This window comes from Oncorhynchus mykiss, chromosome 28 (assembly GCF_013265735.2).
Source record: "Oncorhynchus mykiss isolate Arlee chromosome 28, USDA_OmykA_1.1, whole genome shotgun sequence".
Taxonomy (NCBI): Eukaryota; Metazoa; Chordata; class Actinopteri; order Salmoniformes; family Salmonidae; genus Oncorhynchus; species Oncorhynchus mykiss.
Genome location: NC_048592.1, coordinates 41,527,816 through 41,548,492, shown reverse-complemented (window position 1 = coordinate 41,548,492; position 20,677 = coordinate 41,527,816). Strand labels below are relative to the sequence as shown.

Genomic DNA, 20,677 nt, shown 5'->3' with positions numbered 1-20,677 from the left:
TTCAAATGTTCATAAATGACCAGCAGGGTCAAATAATAATAATCACAGTGGTTGTCGAGGGTGCAACAAGTCAGCACCACAGGAGTAAATGTCAGTTGGCTTTTCATAGACGGTCATTCAGAGTATCTCTACCGCTCCTGCTGTCTCTAGGGAGTTGAAAACAGCAGGTCTGGGACAGGTAGCACGTCTGGGACAGGTCAGGATTCCATAGCCTCAGGCATTTCAGTTTAAACTGGAGCAGCTGCACGGCCAGGTGGACTGGGGACAGCAAGGAGTCATCAGGCCAGGTAGTCCTGAGGCATGGTCCTAGGGCTCAGGTCCTCTGAGAGAGTGAAAGAAAGAGAGAAAGAAAGAAAGAAAGAAAGAGAAAAAGAGAGAGAATTAGAGAGAGCCTACTTAAATTCACACAGGACACCAGATAAGACAGGAGAAACACTCCAGATATAACAGACTGACCCTAGCCCCCCGACACATAAACTACTGCAGCATAAATACTTAACCCTTTTTAAACTTGAATATTTGTTTATTTAATTGGACTTTATTAATGTAATGAGTAACCTTCCCTTGGCCTCTCAGCCTCTCTCTGTCCCAACAGTGACCCAGGACCCAGGACCCAGGACCCAGGCCAGACCTTTCTCAGTCAGCTACCTGAAATCCCTCCTCACCTGAAGTCTTTCCTCACCAGTCATGGTACCAGAGAACCAGAGTCAGAGAGTCAGAGAACCATGGTACCAGAGAACCAGAGTCAGAGAGTCAGAGAACCATGGTACCAGAGAACCAGAGTCAGAGAGTCAGAGAACCATGGTACCAGAGAACCAGAGTCAGAGAGTCAGAGAACCATGGTACCAGGCTCTGATTTCACCCACCGTGGGAGGTAGTAATTATAGCATTGGGTTACCAGGTACTCAGACAATCACCCAGGGCTGGAGTGGAGCTGCCCTCTCTCCATCCAGTTCTCAGAGAGGTCTGATACATAGAATTAGAATGACTAGAATTAGAACCATAGAATTAGAATGACTAGAATTAGAACCATAGAATTAAAATCATTAGAACGGACATGACCCATTCCATGGTGGGTGGACCAGCAACTATATTGAGTGAGCCAGCCACATTGCTCTGGTCTGATTCTGAGACGCTTCCTGCAGTCTTCTCCACCGGGCTAGTGATCAGGCTAAACGGGAGGGGGATCTATGTTCTGTAATATACATAACTTTTATGAGAGAGAGGAAGAGAGAGAGACAGAGCTTCCTGGAATTAAACCACACATGAAGCCCTCTGCTGAGCTAACTGAATAATACAAACAAAAACATTTCGGAAACATATCTACCTTTTATCTTGCCCATATTCATGCAACAGTAAGCAGCTAATACTCCCCTACATTTGCGGATCCTTATATGATTTGAATCAATGTGATTAAGGACGTTGGTAGGACTGGTAAGTCCTTAAGGGGCGGCTCTCCTATAGACACCAATGCGACAGCAGCTGGGCCTGGACTACTTATAGTTCATTGACTTCCATTGAAACAGAAAAAAAATCAGTGTTAAATCTCACTTCCTTTTCCGTGTTCTTCTGAAAAGACAGATGGACCCATAAATAGTGTGCTTCTACACCTGCATTGCTTCCTGTTGGGGGGTTTAAGGCTGGGTTTCTGTACAGCACTTTGTGACATCAGCTGATGTAAGAAGGGCTTTATGAATAAATTTGATTTGATTTGTGTCAGAAAGGAGAAACAGAACAAACAGAGGAGGATGAAACAGGGCAAGTAGAGAAGAGGTTTATAGACTGGTGAAAACCGCTTGGCATTGAAATGAGAAACACAAGTCAGCTGGGGACCAGCGACAACGACAAAGAGGACAAGATACACTACGTCACCAAAAGTATGTGGACACCTGCGCGTAGAACATCTCATTCCAAAATCATGGATGGTATGGAGTTGGTCCCCCCTTTTCTGCTACAACAGCCTCCTCTCTTCTGCTTTCCTCTAGATAACAAGCTTTCCTCTAGATGTTGGAACATTGCTGCGGGGACTTGATGTTGGGTGATTTGGCATCCAATTCATCCCAAAGGTGTTCGATGGGGTTGAGATCAGGGCTCTGTGCAGGCCAGTCAAGTTCTTCCACACCGATCTCGACAAACCATTTCTGTATGGACCTTGCTTTGTGCACGGGGGCATTGTCAAGCTGAAACAGGAAAGGGCCTTTCCCAAACTGTTGTCACAAAGTAGGAGGCACAGAATCGTATAGAATGTCATTGTATTCTGTAGCGTTAAGATTTCCCTTCACTAAAACTAAGGGGCCTAGCCCGAACAATGAAAAACAGCCCCAGACCAGTATTTCTCCTCCGCCAAACCCAGAGTCCAAATGGCGGTGAGCTTTACACCACTCCAGCCGACGCTTGGCATTGCGCATGGTGATCTTCGGCTGCTCAACCATGGAAACCCATTTCATGAAGCTCCCGACGAACAGTTCTTGTGCTGACATTGCTTCCAGAGGCGTTTTGGAACTCGGTAGTGAGTGTTGCAACTGAGAACAGACCATTTTTGAATTGCTACGTGCTTCAGCACTCGGTGGTCCCGTTCTGTGAGCTTGTGTGGCCTACCACTTCACAACTGAGTCGTTGTTGCTCCTAGACGTTTCCACTTCACATTAACAGCACTCACAGTTGACCGGGAAGCAGGGCAGAAATTTGACGAACTGACTTGTTGGAATGGTGTCATCCTATGACGATGCCACGTTGAAAGTCACTAAGCTCTTCAGTATGAGCCATTCTACTGCCAGTGTTTGTCTAAGGAGATTTCATGAATGTGTGCTCGATTTTATACACCTGTCAGCAACAGGTGTGGTTGAAATAGCCGAATCCACTAATTTGAATGGGTGTCCACATACTTTTGTATATATAGTGACACAGCTGTCAGTCTATGATGGACCAAACCTGCAATAATTATAAATACATAAATGAACAAATATATGCAAACATATATAAATAAATGAATGAATAAATAAATTCACTCATAAATAAATAAATGAACAAGGAAATACAAAAATGCTGACAAAAATAAATACATTTTTGTCTATATATTTGTATAAAATGATTTATCTAACTATAATCTAATTATTCACACTTTCATGAATCTATATTATTTATACATGTATTTCTTTATGCGTTTCTTCCTCCAACATGTTAATGAGGGGGTGTCAATCAAACGTCTCTGGGTGGTAACACAACATTGGTTGGTCAACTTCACAGAGCGTTGCTCGATTGCATTTTCCCGGCTCTGATGGTCCAAAATGTAAACAGTCCAAACTAGGTAGACAACAGCCCAGTTCTTCTGGCAAGTAGTGTGGCTGCAATCAGGTGAGCCGTGGCCTTAGACTTGGTAGTGCTGTTGAGTTAGGTTCAACGTTTCCAGTGTTGCGTGATGGTTTGAACTGAACGACACGTTGCAGGCAAATGCAATGGAGCAACACGCCGCGACGTTGATCAACCAACGGTGTGTTTGATACCACCCACATACACTTGATTGACACCCCTTTGTATAATTTAGATGAATGAAAGTGGGATTAATGTATCTATTTATATGTGCATTTATTTATGTAGTCATCTATTTATGTGTGCATTTATGGAATGATAAATGTATGCATTTATGCATTTATTAATTTATGCATTTATTAATTTATGCATTTATACATTTATGCATTTATGGATTTATTAATTTATGCATTTGTTAATTTATGCATTTATGGATTTATTAATTTACGGATGCATTCATGTATTTCTAATTATGTCAGGTTTGGTCAATCAGGTCAATCAGGCCGTGTAAAACATGTTGTTCCAGTTGGGTGGTACCTCCTTAAACTGTGTTTTGTTCTGCTCTGAACAGTACAGGGGGAGTTATCCCCATGCTATCAATCAATCGCTGTAAAACATGTTGTTCCAGTTGGGTGGTACCTCCATACACTGTGTTTTGTTCTGCTCTGAACAGTACAGGGGGAGTTATCCCCATGCTATCAATCAATCGCTGTAAAACATGTTGTTCCAGTTGGGTGGTACCTCCATAAACTGTGTTTTGTTCTGCTCTGAACAGTACAGGGGGAGTTATCCCCATGCTATCAATCAATCGCTGTAAAACAAAAACACATTTTTATTTCACAGTATGTACTTCCTCAATTTATGATACATTTTAATACATTCATTGATTAACATTGATACATTCATTGATTAACATTCTCAGATTTGTGTTGCATTCATACCCAGCCTGTAAATCTGGACATGACGATGATGGATTCTGACCGGCCATCGTGGAAGGTTAAAATGAGAGGAGAAGGAAGTAATTATCTTTCTAAGGACAAAAGGACTGGATTCAGTCTTTACAGGTAAGAGGACACATGCCTTCATAATGATTTTCAACTTACTCTTAAAATTAAACATTTGAAATCAATATTTCTACATTTTGGAAAGGATAGATAGATGTTTAACTTTATTTAACTAGGCAAGTCAGTTAAGAACAAATTCTTATACTCAATGATGGCCTGTTCAGGGGCAGAACGACAGATTTGTACCTTGTCAGCTCAGGGATTTGAACTTGCAACCTTTCGGTTACTAGTTCAACGCTCTAACCACCCTGCCGCCCAGATGGGATATCTAGAATGATAGACAGATAGAAAGGATAGGATAGGATGGGATAGGATTGTCACACCCTGATCAGTTTTACCTGTCCTTGTGATTGTCTCCATCCCCTCCAGGTTTGGCTTGTTATCCCTGGTGTATTTATCTCTGTGTTTCCTGTCTCTCTGTACCAGTGTATTTATCCCTGTGTTTCCTGTCTCTCTGTACCAGTGTATTTATCCCTGTGTTTCCTGTCTCTCTGTACCAGTGTATTTATCTCTGTGTTTCCTGTCTCTCTGTACCAGTATATTTATCTCTGTGTTTCCTGTCTCTCTGTACCAGTGTATTTATCCCTGTGTTTCCTGTCTCTCTGTACCAGTGTATTTATCCCTGTGTTTCCTGTCTCTCTGTACCAGTGTATTTATCCCTGTGTTTCCTGTCTCTCTGTACCAGTGTATTTATCCCTGTGTTACCTGTCTCTCTGTGCCAGTGTATTTATCCCTGTGTTTCCTGTCTCTCTGTACCAGTGTATTTATCAATGTGTTTCCTGTCTCTCTGTACCAGTGTATTTATCTCTGTGTTTCCTGTCTCTCTGTACCAGTGTATTTATCCCTGTGTTTCCTGTCTCTCTGTACCAGTGTATTTATCAATGTGTTTCCTGTCTCTCTGTACCAGTGTATTTATCTCTGTGTTTCCTGTCTCTCTGTACCAGTGTATTTATCCCTGTGTTTCCTGTCTCTCTGTACCAGTGTATTTATCCCTGTGTTTCCTGTCTCTCTGTACCAGTGTATTTATCCCTGTGTTTCCTGTCTCTCTGTACCAGTTCGTCTTGTATGTTCCAAGTCATCCAGCGTGTTTTTCCTGTGCTCCTGGGTTTGACATTTGCCTGTTTTCTGGACTCTGTATCCGCATGCCTGACCATTCTGCCTGCCCTGACCTCGAGCCTGCCTGACCATTCTGCCTGCCCTGACCTCGAGCCTGCCTGACCATTCTGCCTGCCCTGACCTCGAGCCTGCCTGACCATTCTGCCTGCCCTGACCTCGAGCCTGCCTGACCATTCTGCCTGCCCTGACCTCGAGCCTGCCTGACCATTCTGCCTGCCCTGACCTCGAGCCTGCCTGACCATTCTGCCTGCCCTGACCTCGAGCCTGCCTGCCACTCTGTACCTCCTGAACTCTGATCTGGTTTCGACCTTTGACCTGTCCACAACCATTCTCTTGCCTACTCCTTTTTGGATCAATAAACATATAAGACTCAAACCATCTGCCTCCCGTGTCTGCATCTAGGTCTCACCTTGTACCCTTATAAGGATAGGATAGGATAGGATAGGATGGGATAAGATGGGATAGATAGGATAGGATAGGGTAGATAGGATAGTATAGATAGGATGGGATAGGATAGGAAAGGAAAGGATAGATAGGATAGGATGGGATATATAGGATAGGATATGATAGAAGAGATAGATAGGATAGGATAGGAAAGGATAGATAGGATAGGATAGGATAAATAAGAACTCAAATAAGGAGCAGAGACCTAAAGACTGACTCACATAGGAGCTGAATAACTACAGAGGGAACTATGTTTGTCTCTCCTGTCCCTAGGAGCGGAATAATGTTTGTCTCTCCTGTCCCTAGGCGCTGAATAACAGCCGTGATAATGATGCATGACTTTTACTGAAGCCTGGAAGCCTGGTCCCATCGATATGACGGAGCACAGTGCCCTCTAGTGGCTTCACTGGATATTCGCCAGACATTCAGACATTCAAACTTCAATAGCTCACAAACTAGTTGAGCTACAGACCTCAGGTTAGACTCTTTATGAAGGAAAAAAAAGTGTTCAAAATTGCACAGAGTTTATTTTCTGAGCAAATTGTGTGACGTAGGGAAGTGAAATCTGAAACCACTTGAAGCCGGGATGTCCCTCATACCATTTCATTCGCTCTTCCGACTGTCCATCAACTCCTGACTGAACCCTACGTCACAGTCACTGACAAAGCGCATGCCTGCGATCGCTACGTCGTAGCGCAGCAGTAGACAGTGGTTTCATCACCATAGAACGTTCAGAAATCGATTTTTATAGCCATTCATCTAAAATAATTCAGAGATTTAAAAAAAAAAAAAACATTCTGTTTGTCAAGTACGTACAAGATTAATACGATATGAAAGGCGAGTTCCTAACGAGTCCAGGAAGTCAAGCTCTGTGAGACTTTCACAGCGATATGAGGGGGGTCAGATCTTTTCATCGAGAAAGAGCTTCAGAAAATATGCACGTTTACTCCCAACACTAAACATACAAATCCATTTTTTTTTTTTTTTGCAGAAAGGTGAGACTTGTAACTTATTTTTTGAGTATGCAGCATTTCTAGCTGTTGTTTATGGCCCTCTCATAATAAATAATTACTTTTGGGAATTATGTAGATTACATTTCAATGACATTTAACTGGTTTTAAAAGGTGTGGCACATCAAAATGCTGATTAAACAGCATGATCATTACACAGGTGCACCTTGTGCTGGGGACACTAACAGGCCACTCTAAAATGTGCAGTTTTTATAACACAACACAATGCCACAGATGTCTCGAGTTTTGAGGGAGAGTGCAATTGGCATGCTGACTGCAGGAATGCCCACCAGAGCTGTTGCCAGAGAATTGAATGTTAATTTCTCTACCATAAGCCTCCTCCGCCGTCATTTTAGAGAATTTGGCATTACGTCCAACCGGCCTCACAACCGCAGAACACGTTCCATTTACTGTGCTAACACGTTCCATTTACTGTGCTAACGCGTTCCATTTACTGTGCTAACACATTCCATTTACTGTGCTAACGCGTTCCATTTACTGGCATAAGTCCTGGATGTTCGGATAACAGTAAAGCAATGAAAACAATCAAGCATCCCAAAATAGCTTACGTTAATATACAGTGCCTTGCGAAAGTATTCGGCCCCCTTGAACTTTGCGACCTTTTGCCACATTTCAGGCTTCAAACATAAAGATATAAAACTGTATTTTTTTGTGAAGAATCAACAACAAGTGGGACACAATCATGAAGTGGAACGACATTTATTGGATATTTCAAACTTTTTTAACAAATCAAAAACTGAAAAATTGGGCGTGCAAAATTATTCAGCCCCTTTACTTTCAGTGCAGCAAACTCTCTCCAGAAGTTCAGTGAGGATCTCTGAATGATCCAATGTTGACCTAAATGACTAATGATGATAAATACAATCCACCTGTGTGTAATCAAGTCTCCGTATAAATGCACCTGCACTGTGATAGTCTCAGAGGTCCGTTAAAAGCGCAGAGAGCATCATGAAGAACAAGGAACACACCAGGCAGGTCCGAGATACTGTTGTGAAGAAGTTTAAAGCCGGATTTGGATACAAAAAGATTTCCCAAGCTTTAAACATCCCAAGGAGCACTGTGCAAGCGATAATATTGAAATGGAAGGAGTATCAGACCACTGCAAATCTACCAAGACCTGGCCGTCCCTCTAAACTTTCAGCTCATACAAGGAGAAGACTGATCAGAGATGCAGCCAAGAGGCCCATGATCACTCTGGATGAACTGCAGAGATCTACAGCTGAGGTGGGAGACTCTGTCCATAGGACAACAATCAGTCGTATATTGCACAAATCTGACCTTTATGGAAGAATGGCAAGAAGAAAGCCATTTCTTAAAGATATCCATAAAAAGTGTCGTTTAAAGTTTGCCACAAGCCACCTGGGAGACACACCAAACATGTGGAAGAAGGTGCTCTGGTCAGATGAAACCAAAATTGAACTTTTTGGCAACAATGCAAAACGTTATGTTTGGCGTAAAAGCAACACAGCTCAACACCCTGAACACACCATCCCCACTGTCAAACATGGTGGTGGCAGCATCATGGTTTGGGCCTGCTTTTCTTCAGCAGGGACAGGGAAGATGGTTAAAATTGATGGGAAGATGGATGGAGCCAAATACTGGACCATTCTGGAAGAAAACCTGATGTAGTCTGCAAAAGACCTGAGACTGGGACGGAGATTTGTCTTCCAACAAGACAATGATCCAAAACATAAAGCAAAATCTACAATGGAATGGTTCAAAAATAAACATATCCAGGTGTTAGAATGGCCAAGTCAAAGTCCAGATCTGAATCCAATCGAGAATCTGTGGAAAGAACTGAAAACTGCTGTTCACAAATGCTCTCCATCCAACCTCACTGAGCTCGAGCTGTTTTGCAAGGAGGAATGGGAAAAAATTTCAGTCTCTCGATGTGCAAAACTGATAGAGACATACCCCAAGCGACTTACAGCTGTAATCGCAGCAAAAGGTGGCGCTACAAAGTATTAACTTAAGGGGGCTGAATAATTTTGCACTCCCAATTTTTCAGGTTTTGATTTGTTAAAAAAGTTTTAAATATCCAATAAATGTCATTCCACTTCATGATTGTGTCCCACTTGTTGTTGATTCTTCACAAAAAAATACAGTTTTATATCTTTATGTTTGAAGCCTGAAATGTGGCAAAAGGTCGCAAAGTTCAAGGGGGCCGAATACTTTCGCAAGGCACTGTATATCTGACCAAATTATGAAAGACAAACATTGTACTTTAAATTCCGTAAAGTTAGTGTGGAAGAGGTGAAACAATGATTGTTGTTTATCAACAATGACAATCCACCTGGGTCTGACAACTTGAATGGAAAATGACTGAGGATAATAGCGGACGATATTGCCACTCCTATTTGCCACGCCTTCAATTTAAGCCTACTAGAGAGTGTGTTCCCTCAGCCCTGGAGGGTAGATAGTCATTCCTCTTCCCAAGAATAGTAAAGCCCCCTTTACTGGCTCAAATAGCCGACCAATCAGCCTGTTACCAACCCTTAGTAAACTTCTGGAAAAAATGGTGTTTGACCAGATACAATGCCATTTCCCAGTAAACAAATTGACAACAGACTTTCAGCACGGTTATGTGGAAGGACATTCATCAAGCACAGCACTTACACATGGGATGATGGGATCCATAATAAACCCCAGGAAGAGTAGCTGCTGCCTTGACAGGAACTAATCGGGATCCATAATAACCCCCAGGAAGAGTAGCTGCTGCCTTGGCAGGAACTAATGGGGATCCATAATAAACCCCAGGAAGAGTAGCTGCTGCCTTGACAGGAACTAATGGGGATCCATAATAAACCCCAGGAAGAGTAGCTGCTGCCTTAGAAGGAACTAATGGGGATCCATAATAAACCCCAGGAAGAGTAGCTGCTGCCTTGGTGCCACAACCAACATCTGAGTAATCTCTGCACACCATGGAGCCCCAGGGTGATCTGGAGTTATCAAAATGATCTCTGACCTCTGACCTCACCCTAGTAACGGGAGGACCTCCTAGGGATGTGTGGTCCGTCCCCTCGTTGTGGTCCGTCCCCTCGTTGTGGTCGTCCCCTCGTTGTGGTCGTCTCCTCGTTGTGGTCCGTCCCCTCGTTGTGGTCCGTACCCTCGTTGTGGTCGTCTCCTCGTTGTGGTCCTTCCTCTCGTTGTGGTCGTCTCCTCGTTGTGGTCCTTCTCCTCGTTGTGGTCCGTCCCCTCGTTGTGGTCCGTCTTCTCGTTGTGGTCCGTCCCCTCGTTGTGGTCCGTCTCCTCGTTGTGGTCGTCCCCTCGTTGTGGTCCGTCTCCTCGTTGTGGTCGTCCCCTCGTTGTGGCTGTCCCCTCGTTGTGGTCCGTTCCCTCGTTGTGGTCCGTTCCCTCGTTGTGGTCCGTCCCCTCGTTGTGGTCCGTCTCCTCGTTGTGGTCCGTCCCCTCATTGTGGTCCGTCCCCTCGCTGTGGTCGTCTCCTCGTTGTGGTCCGTCCCCTCGTAGTGGTCGTCCCCTAGTTGTGGTCGTCCCCTCGTTGTGGTACGGTGTGCAGTCATCAACGAGCGAAGATGCTTGTGAACCCACAACTACATAAGTATTCAGACCCTTTACTCAGTACTTTGTTGAAGCACCTTTGGCAGTGATTACAGCCTCCAGTCTTCTTGGGTATGACGCTACAAGCTTGGCACATCTGTATTTGGGGAGTTTCTCCCATTCTTCTCTGCAGATCCTCTCAAGCTCTGTCAGGTTGGGTGGGGAGCGTTGCTGCACAGCTATTTTCAGGTCTCTCCAGAGATGTTCGATCGGGTTCAAGTCCAGGCTCTGGCTCGGCCACTCAAGGACATTCAGAGACTTGTCCCGAAGCCACTCCTGCGTTATCTTGGCTGTGTGCTTAGGGTCGTTGTCCTATTGGAAGGTGAACCTTCGTCCCAGTCTGAGGTCCTGAGTGCTCTGAGGCAGGTTTTCATCAAGGAGATATCTGTACTTTGTTCCGTTCATCTTTAGCTCAATCCTGACTAGTCTCCCAGTCCCTGGAGCTGAAAAACATCCCCACAGCATGATGCTGCCACCACCATGCTTCACCGGAGGGATGGTGCCAGGTTTCCTCCAGATGTGATGCTTGGTATTCAGGCCAAAGAGTTCAATCTTGGTTTTATCAGACCAGAGAATCTTGTTTCTCATGGTCAGAGTCTTTAGGTGCCTTTTGGCAAACACTAAGCGGGCTGTCATTTGCCTTTTATGGACGAGTGGCTTCCGTCTGGCCACACTACCATAAAGGCCTAATTGGTGGAGTGCTGCAGAGATAGATGGTTGTCCTTCTGGAATGCTCTCCTATCTCCACAGAGGAACTCAAGAGCTCTGTCAGAGTGACCATCGGGTTTTTGGTCACCTCCCTGACCACGACCCTTCTCCCTCGATTGCTCAGTTTGACAATTCCTCATGGCTTGGTATTTACTCTGACATGCACTGTCAACTGTGGGACCTTATATAGACAGGTGTGTGCCTTTCCAAATCATGTCCAATCAATTGAATTTACCACAGGTGGACTCCAATCAAGTTGTAGAAACATCTCAAGGATGATCAATGGAAACAGGATGCACCTGAGCGCAACTTCAAGTCTCATAGCAAAGGGGTCTGAATAGGTAAACAGGTATTTCTGTTTTTTGTTTTTAATTCATTTGTAAAAATGTCAGAAAACCTGTTTTATCTTTGTCATTATGGGGCATTGTGATGTCTTTATGGGGTATTGTGATGTCATTATGGGGTATTGTGATGTCATTATGGGGCATTGTGATGTCATTATGGGGCATTGTGATGTCATTATGGGGTACTGTGTGTAGATTGCTGAGGAAATTGATTTATTTCATCCATGTTAGAATAAGGATGTAACGTAACAAAATGTGGAAAAAGTCAAGGGGTCTGAATACTTTCCGAATGCACTGAATATATATTATTTTAACCATATTAATGAAATATGAATGAAATTGGAGCCAAGTCTCATATGCGCCAAAATACAGACCAGAGATGTGACCCTCCTAGTCTATCAAAAGCTTTTTCTGCATGGAGAGATAATACAAGGTAAAAATCTGTCGTTCTGCCCCTGAACAAGGCAGTTAACCCACTGTTCCTAGGCCGTCATTGAAAATAAGAATTTGTTCATAACTGACTTGCTAAGTTAAATAAAATTCACATAGCAATTTATGGGAGATACTATTTTGTCGAAAATAATTAGAAACGTTTCCCTGCTTCCAAAATCCCATTTCAGCCACCACCTGTCCGTTGAATCACAGCAGTGATAATTTTGGCACATTCAAGTATATCCTGGGTGGTGCACAGTCTGGTCACACATAGATGACGGTAGTTCAATTTCCAGGTTGCTGAACTGCATTTGGAGATATCCGAAGAAGAGCTGCTCTTACAATCTCGCGATATCTGACACCGTCAAACTTCCCCATGAGCCCTTGCGTGTTCTCTTTCTACCCGGCGCCTTAGAATGGGTACGTGTTTTCATTTTCTGGTCGCTGCGAAAATCCTTGTCCATCAGTTGTTTTACATCAGGACTATATCTAAGATGGTTTGGCATGTTAAATTGTATTTTAATATCAAATGGTTATGTTGTTAAATTATACGGATAACACATTTGATAGTTTTTAAAACGGGAGTTATTGTTTTACAATGTCTTGACATGTAACAAGATGGCGGCTCTCATGGGCTAGTCTACAGTTGACATGCAATTGAGCCTAATTTGCAACTATTTCTCGAATTGCACTCAGTCGCTTGTAATATTTACTGTTTCTAAGTCTAGTTTATCCCCTTAACGTTAATCTACATTTCTGGGTTGCATGGTTTGGTTGAAATTTTGCGTGCAAGTCCTCGTTAACTCTAGTTAGTGGTGTAGCAGTGGTGCGCTAGGCCTTCGGATGTCTCCCACGTTTTCGCTCACGGAGTTTATTACTTTGCATCGCGACCAACTCGGCATTGTTACGAAGTTTATATCTACTAGACTGTGCAGTGTCTACTAAGCTAGATAGTCATGTCAGCTGGCTACTCTTTTCACCATGACACTATGCTAATGGCTACTCACAGCCACGCTAGCGCAGGGGAACGTGCCATGTGTACTTGGCTGGCTGGTGGTACTGCAGTGGTTTCCTACCCAGGGACACCTAAGACCCCCTGGGGATACTTGAGAAGAACTGAGACCATAGGTCTTCTGGTAAATTGCACTCTATTCGGAGTAGTTGTGTGCTTGAGTGAAAATGATGACAATTAGGTTTCTGACATTACAGTGCGGATAACCACCTTGGAGAACTGACACTCAAAAGCACGTTGAAAGTAACTTTTGTTGTGTTAATTCGGCAGTTTGCTCCTTTCTCACCAGTGTCTTGCCTCATGTTTCTTGTGACCCAGGTATCTCTAGGGACAACTGGCATAAACGCCGCAAGACCGGCGGCAAACGAAAGCCCTACCACAAGAAGAGGAAGTATGAGCTGGGTCGCCCTCCTGCCAACACCAAGGTAAAGACCACTCCGAACCACCTCTAGTGATTCTAGGGGTGGCCTGAGTTATAGTAACCTCAACATAGACTTGATGCCTGTGATATTGCTGTGTGGGAATGGGCACTGGTTGCTAGTTCAACGGGAGTGTGGATGATTAGACATTGACCATAGGTAGGTCTGTTTTGACCGTTTTGGTTCAAAGTTTAGGACCTACCAATGATCCGGACTGTCATAGTTACACTGACACACCAATACTGAACAATGGGACATGTGTAGCCGTCGTAGCGCAATTAATTAACTTATTACGCATTTTTCTTGGTTTTCTGCTAAAAACAAATGTTTTCCTAGATTGGACCTCGGCGTATTCACACGGTGAGGACCCGCGGCGGTAACAAGAAGTACCGAGCTCTGAGGGTCGACGTGGGCAACTTCTCCTGGGGCTCTGAGTGTAAGTCTCTCGTCACTCTTGTTCTTTATGGTAATCAGTTGGAGGGTGATGGTGACGTCTTTCTGTGAAGATACCCATGTCCAGTTCTGCTACTGAATGCTTGTGACGATATTCGTGACTCTGAGAAAGACAAAAGCTAGATTTAGTGATTAAAACCAAACTGGATTGAACTCTGTATTTCACCCATACTGCAGCCTATTCGGGTTTTAATGCTACATCGAATGGTCGTTGTGTTCGTTCTCCAGCTCTTCAATGTTTCATACCTGTTCATTATTAACTTTCATACCTCCAGTAGTTTCACATCATTTTGCTACGTAGGTGGTATTGACACAGTCTTTATTCTTCAGGCTGCACTCGTAAAACCAGGATCATTGATGTGGTGTACAACGCCTCTAACAACGAGTTGGTGAGAACCAAGACCTTGGTGAAGAACTGCATCGTTCTCGTCGACAGCCTGCCTTACAGGCAGTGGTATGAGGCCCACTTCGCCACTCCTCTGGGACGCAAGAAGGGAGCCAAGTTGGTATGTACTAAAAGACTGGCGCCTATGTGTTTCCTTACATAGTGAACTACCTCTGCCAAGCTCTTATGCTGGTATGTACCAGTCAACAGATTTGTGTCCCAAATGGCTCCCCTTTTCTCATACTCTCTTTTTGCGTAAGGCAGACAAGATATGAGTGTCCAGGTCCCTGTGAAACATTCATGTTTGTCCATAATATTGATTAGAATCTCTGGTTTTTCTATGAAGATAACTTTGTTCAGTTTTGCTACTGAGTGACTGATTGATATTCGTGGCTCTGAGAATGACCTTGGATTTATTACAATACAAGAGAACTTAGTGACACTAAATGTTTCTGTGGAATTGAATGTTCTGATATTGCAGCTAAATTACTAGTGCCGTTACCATGGGGATAGCTACACTTGGCAGCTGCTCTAGTCAATCACAGGTGTTATATTGCAGCATTGTGCCCATTTAATTGCCTAACGTCAATCGGTCTCATGTGTTAGACTCCAGAGGAGGAGGAGGTGATCAACAAGAAGAGGTCGAAGAAGATTCAGAAGAAGTTTGATGAGCGCAAGAAGAACTGCAAGATCAGCCCTCTCCTGGAGGAACAGTTCATGCAGGGGAAACTCCTCGGTGAGTCTACAACCTGTTTCTACTGGGCAGCACTGCCGGCTCGGGAGACTCTCTCTCCGGGGCTCGGGAGACTCTCTCTCCGGGGCATTTTGAGTAGGGTGGTTTTAGGATCTGTCCATATCAGATATCTTATTAAAAGGCAACTGATCCTCTATCAGCACACTTACTCAGCTTTGTGGATCCAGGCCTTAATTATAGTACTGCTCTTCAATCTGATGTGCCTTTTTCTGATGGGACTTCTGTTAATTGCTAGTTGGTAATAATTGTACCTTTCTCTCCATGTCTTGCCCCTCCTATTGCATTCTCCAACTTCACCCCCCCCCCTTCTCCACTAACCATCTTCCGTTTCATGTCCTGCAGCCTGCATTGCCTCCAAGCCCGGCCAGTGCGGAAGGGTGGATGGCTACGTGTTGGAGGGCAAGGAGCTGGAGTTCTACCTGAGGAAAATCAAAGCCAAGAAGGGCAAATAGATCTGCCGTTTTGATACGTCAATAAAAACACACATCCCACATCGTTTGTCAACGTCTTGTTTCTTTCTAGCTTTATGATCTTCTTGGGTGGTTGACTACTGTAGAGTACGTTTTACATTTTGTAATTTAACTCGACTAACTCTGTTTTGATTCCTGGACTTGGTGTTTCTAAAATGGTTGCAGTAGACAGCCTTCCTTAGTGGTTAAATCAGGGGTAACGAGTCTAATCTTCCAATAGGGTTTCGTTTGGTGTTTTTTTGCTGCTGTCGCATTGTCTAGTGCCAGGTCTGCCATCTCCATGGCTCTCCTGTCTCATTCCAATGCCAAATCAACCTCCGCCACAGGCAGAAGGGCTGGCCACAACACTGGCCCCTCCCTTTCGATGGCAGAGAACAACACGAAAGGTTCTTCATTGACATCTGATTAAATAAAGTGAAATGTTCATCTGATTTATTTGTATGATTTTTGGGTGAAGTTGATTGATTTAACAGAATTGGGTAATGAGATTTTCTAGCCGCCTCTTGCCTGAACTCCATTGTACCTTTTGGGGGTCTAAATTCCAAATGAAAGTTTACTGCATAGGGGTTTTCAGGACTTAGTGATTTTAGAATATTTGCATGGAGTCTTTCAGAAATTGAATCCTGTCCAGTCTTTCACTGGTCTGGTTAGAATGTAGATGCTCGGCCACCTAAAGGACTTCTCTCTGAGGTCTTACCATCCAAAAACCAGTTTCAGCAGGGCAGCCCCATTTGGGACATCTTTGAATAGTCAACTGGCTGGGACTTGCTATGGGTTAAATTGGCATCACATTCCGTTTGTGTTACCAGGTGGGATCTGGCAGATTGAACAACAGGCCATATAGGTGGATGGAGGATTTACCCTTGTCTGAGACCGCAGCGGCGTTTGAGTATTTCCTTGCTAAAGTAGTACATTTTCTTAATTGTCTGATTACGCCCAGCTCGTAGGACACCCCAAAAACTATTAAAGTCGTACTTTAAAACATTTTACCTTGAGTACTTCACACCACTGGCTGTCCATGGGACTGATTTCTGTGTGTGTGAGCAAGTTAAACAAATGTTGACACCCTACTTGTAGATTAGGTGATTTATCACGCTAGAAATAGTGGCGGAACTGCCTTTTATGTGGAAATATTGATTTAGTAACTATCATATCGAAGTAAATGTGGAGTCACGTAATGATATGGTGTGTGGTCCTCCAACTAGGACTTGGGAAACCGTGCAGTTTATTAGGCAACAGATGAAATAAGTTATAATGAACTTCACAGGGCGGTGAAAGTGCACAGTGATCTTGATTCTCCTTTATAAATATCGAGTCTTATTCTGGTGGCCGATGTTTGACAAATTAAATCTTATCCATAGTAATGTTACAGGATCATCGGTAGAGATGGAAACACATTGAACTTTTTATTCTGTACATGAAAACTTAAGCGAATAAATCCGTAGCGGGATATTAATATTGTAATGAAACAGCAGGGTCTCGAGCCCGAAGTCCAGCGTGCTGTCGACTGAGCCGCCAAAGCATGCTTATAAACCCAGGCTCGTTACAATATAATGCCCTACATCATCACACACTGGTTTTGATCCACAACAAGTCAGTTTGGTGGAAACATTATTTATATTTTCATAATGTGGATTTGAGAATATTTGCATGAAACATCGGTCACCAATTGGATGGAAACCTCCTGAGCTGCTTTCCCACACATTTAGTCTTGTTCTGGACTAGCCAGCCTGTGGAGTCAGTCATACATTATACCAGCAGTACCTTTGCAGTATTTTGTAGCAAATTGCAGTGGGAATGTGTGCAATGATTGCCTGAAATAAGGGTTCCAAACCACAGCATAGTACAACCTAGGATATGTCCAGTTTAGTAGAGATGTAGTACAACACAGGGTTCACACAGCAGGTGCTGACAGTCTGAACGACAGTGTCCTTACACGGTAATATCCTTACAGGGTAATATCTAATGTCCTTACAGGGTAATGTCCTTACAGGGTAATATATAATGTCCTTACAGGGTAATATCTAATATCCTTACAGAGTAATATCTAATGTCCTTACAGGGTAATATCCTTACAGGGTAATATCTAATGTCCTTACAGGGTAATATCTAATGTCCTTACAGGGTAATATCTAATATCCTTACAGAGTAATATCTAATGTCCTTACAGGGTAATATCCTTACAGGGTAATATCTAATGTCCTTACAGGGTAATGTCCTTACAGGGTAATATCTAATATCCTTACAGGGTAATATCTAATGTCCTTATAGGGTCATTTCTAATGTTCTTACAGGGTAATATCCATACAGGGTAATATCTAATATCCTTACAGGGTAATATCTAATGTCCTTACAGGGTAATATCCTTACAGGATAATGTCTAATGTCCTTGCAGGGTAATATCCTTACAGGGTAGTGTCCTTACAGGGTAATATCTTTACAGTGTAATATCCTTACAGGGTAATGTCCTTACAGGGTAATATCCTTACAGGGTAATATCTAATGTCTAATGTCCTTGCAGGGTAATATCCTTACAGGGTAATGTCCTTACAGGGTAATATCTTTACAGTGTAATATCCTTACAGGGTAATGTCCTTACAGGGTAATGCCTAATGTCCTTACGGGGTAATATCTAATGTCCTTACAGTGTAATGTCCTTACAGGGTAATGTCCTTACAGAGTAATTTATAATGTCCTTACAGGGTAATGTCCTTACATGGTAATATCTAATATCCTTACAGGGTAATATCTAATGTCCTTACAGGGTAATATCTAATATCCTTACAAGGTTATGTCCTTACAGGGTAATATCTAATGTACTTACAGGGTAATATCCTTACAGGGTAATATCTAATGTCCTTACAGGGTAATATCTAATGTCCTTACAGGGTAATATCCAATGTCCTTACAGGGTAATATCTAATGTCCTTACAGGGTAATATCCAATGTCCTTACAGGGTAATATCCAATGTCCTTACAGGGTTATATCTAATGTCCTTACAGGGTAATATCCTTACAGGGTAATATCTAATGTCCTTACAGGGTAATATCTAATATCCTTACAGGGTAATATCTAATGTCCTTACAGGGTAATATCTAATGTCCTTACAGGGTAATATCCAATGTCCTTACAGGGTAATATCCTTACAGGGTAATATCTAATGTCCTTACAGGGTAATATCTAATATCCTTACAGGGTAATATCTAATGTCCTTACAGGGTAATATCTAATGCCCTTACAGGGTAATATCCTTACAGGGTAATATCTAATGTCCTTACAGGGTAATATCTAATGTCCTTACAGGGTAATATCCATACAGGGTAATGTCTAATGTCCTTACAGGGTAATATCTAATGTCCTTACAGTGTAATGTCCTTACAGGGTAATGTCCTTACAGAGTAATTTCTAATGTCCTTACAGGGTAATGTCCTTACATGGTAATATCTAATATCCTTACAGGGTAATATCCATACAGGGTAATATCTAATGTCCTTACAGGGTAATATCCATACAGGGTAATATCTAATGTCCTTACAGGGTAATATCTAATGTCCTTGCAGGGTAGTATCTAATGTCCTTACAGGGTAATATCCTTACAGGGTGATATCTAATATCCTTACAGGGTAATATCTAATGTCCTTACAGGGTAATATCCTTACAGGATAATGTCTAATGTCCTTGCAGGGTAATATCCTTACAGGGTAATGTCCTTACAGGGTAATATCTTTACAGTGTAATATCCTTACAGGGTAATGTCCTTACAGGGTAATATCCTTACAGGGTAATGCCTAATGTCCTTACGGGGTAATATCTAATGTCCTTACAGTGTAATGTCCTTACAGGGTAATGTCCTTACAGAGTAATTTATAATGTCCTTACAGGGTAATGTCCTTACATGGTAATATCTAATATCCTTACAGGGTAATATCTAATGTCCTTACAGGGTAATATCTAATATCCTTACAAGGTTATGTCCTTACAGGGTAATATCTAATGTACTTACAGGGTAATATCCTTACAGGGTAATATCTAATGTCCTTACAGGGTAATATCTAATGTCCTTACAGGGTAATATCCAATGTCCTTACAGGGTAATATCTAATGTCCTTACAGGGTAATATCCAATGTCCTTACAGGGTAATATCCAATGTCCTTACAGGGTAATATCTAATGTCCTTACAGGGTAATATCCTTACAGGGTAATATCTAATGTCCTTACAGGGTAATATCTAATATCCTTACAGGGTAATATCTAATGTCCTTACAGGGTAATATCTAATGTCCTTACAGGGTAATATCCAATGTCCTTACAGGGTAATATCCTTACAGGGTAATATCTAATGTCCTTACAGGGTAATATCTAATATCCTTACAGGGTAATATCTAATGTCCTTACAGGGTAATATCTAATGCCCTTACAGGGTAATATCCTTACAGGGTAATATCTAATGTCCTTACAGGGTAATATCTAATGTCCTTACAGGGTAATATCCATACAGGGTAATGTCTAATGTCCTTACAGGGTAATATCTAATGTCCTTACAGTGTAATGTCCTTACAGGGTAATGTCCTTACAGAGTAATTTCTAATGTCCTTACAGGGTAATGTCCTTACATGGTAATATCCATACAGGGTAATATCCATACAGGGTAATATCTAATGTCCTTACAGGGTAATATCCATACAGGGTAATATCTAATGTCCTTACAGGGTAATATCTAATGTCCTTGCAGGGTAGTATCTAATGTCCTTACAGGGTAATATCCTTACAGGGTGATATCTAATGTCCTTGCAGGGTAATATCTAATGTCCTTACAGGGTAATATCTAATATCCTTACAGGGTGATATCTAATGTCCTTACAGGGTAATACCCATACAGGGTAATATCTAATGTCCTTACAGGGTAATATCTAATATCCTTACAGGGTAATATCTAATGTCCTTACAGAGTAATTTCTAATGTCCTTACAGGGTAATGTCCTTACATGGTAATATCTAATATCCTTACAGGGTAATATCTAATGTCCTTACAGGGTAATATCCTTACAGGGTGATATCTAATGTCCTTACAGGGTAATATCCATACAGGGTAATATCTAATATCCTTACAGGGTGATATCTAATGTCCTTACAGGGTAATATCCATACAGGGTAATATCTAATGTCCTTACAGGGT

The 20,677-nt window shown here is 42.5% G+C and overlaps 1 protein-coding gene and 2 non-coding genes across 3 annotated transcripts; all 3 read left to right on the top strand.

Moving 5' to 3' along the window:
• The first annotated feature begins 12,295 nt into the window (after positions 1 to 12,295).
• On the top strand, positions 12,296 to 15,522 carry LOC110509161 (40S ribosomal protein S8). The gene is made up of 6 exons (XM_021590131.2): positions 12,296 to 12,426; positions 13,337 to 13,443; positions 13,774 to 13,873; positions 14,221 to 14,396; positions 14,882 to 15,011; positions 15,372 to 15,522. The coding sequence occupies exons 1-6, from the start codon at positions 12,423 to 12,425 to the stop codon at positions 15,479 to 15,481; spliced, it is 627 nt and encodes a 208-aa protein (XP_021445806.1). The 5' UTR covers positions 12,296 to 12,422; the 3' UTR covers positions 15,482 to 15,522.
• Positions 13,933 to 14,001, top strand: LOC118944899. The gene has a single exon (XR_005040303.1). It is a non-coding gene; the product is annotated as a small nucleolar RNA SNORD38 (small nucleolar RNA).
• Positions 15,523 to 15,747: 225 nt separating the features above from the next.
• Positions 15,748 to 15,879, top strand: LOC118944905. Its single transcript, XR_005040309.1, has one exon. It is a non-coding gene; the product is annotated as a small nucleolar RNA SNORA35 (small nucleolar RNA).
• The last annotated feature ends 4,798 nt before the right edge of the window (positions 15,880 to 20,677 follow it).

Coding starts and splice junctions, on each gene's coding strand:
- LOC110509161 (XM_021590131.2), top strand. Junction 14,397..14,881: donor GCAAGAAGGGAGCCAAGTTG/GTATGTACTAAA, acceptor CTCATGTGTTAG/ACTCCAGAGGAGGAGGAGGT. Junction 15,012..15,371: donor CATGCAGGGGAAACTCCTCG/GTGAGTCTACAA, acceptor CATGTCCTGCAG/CCTGCATTGCCTCCAAGCCC.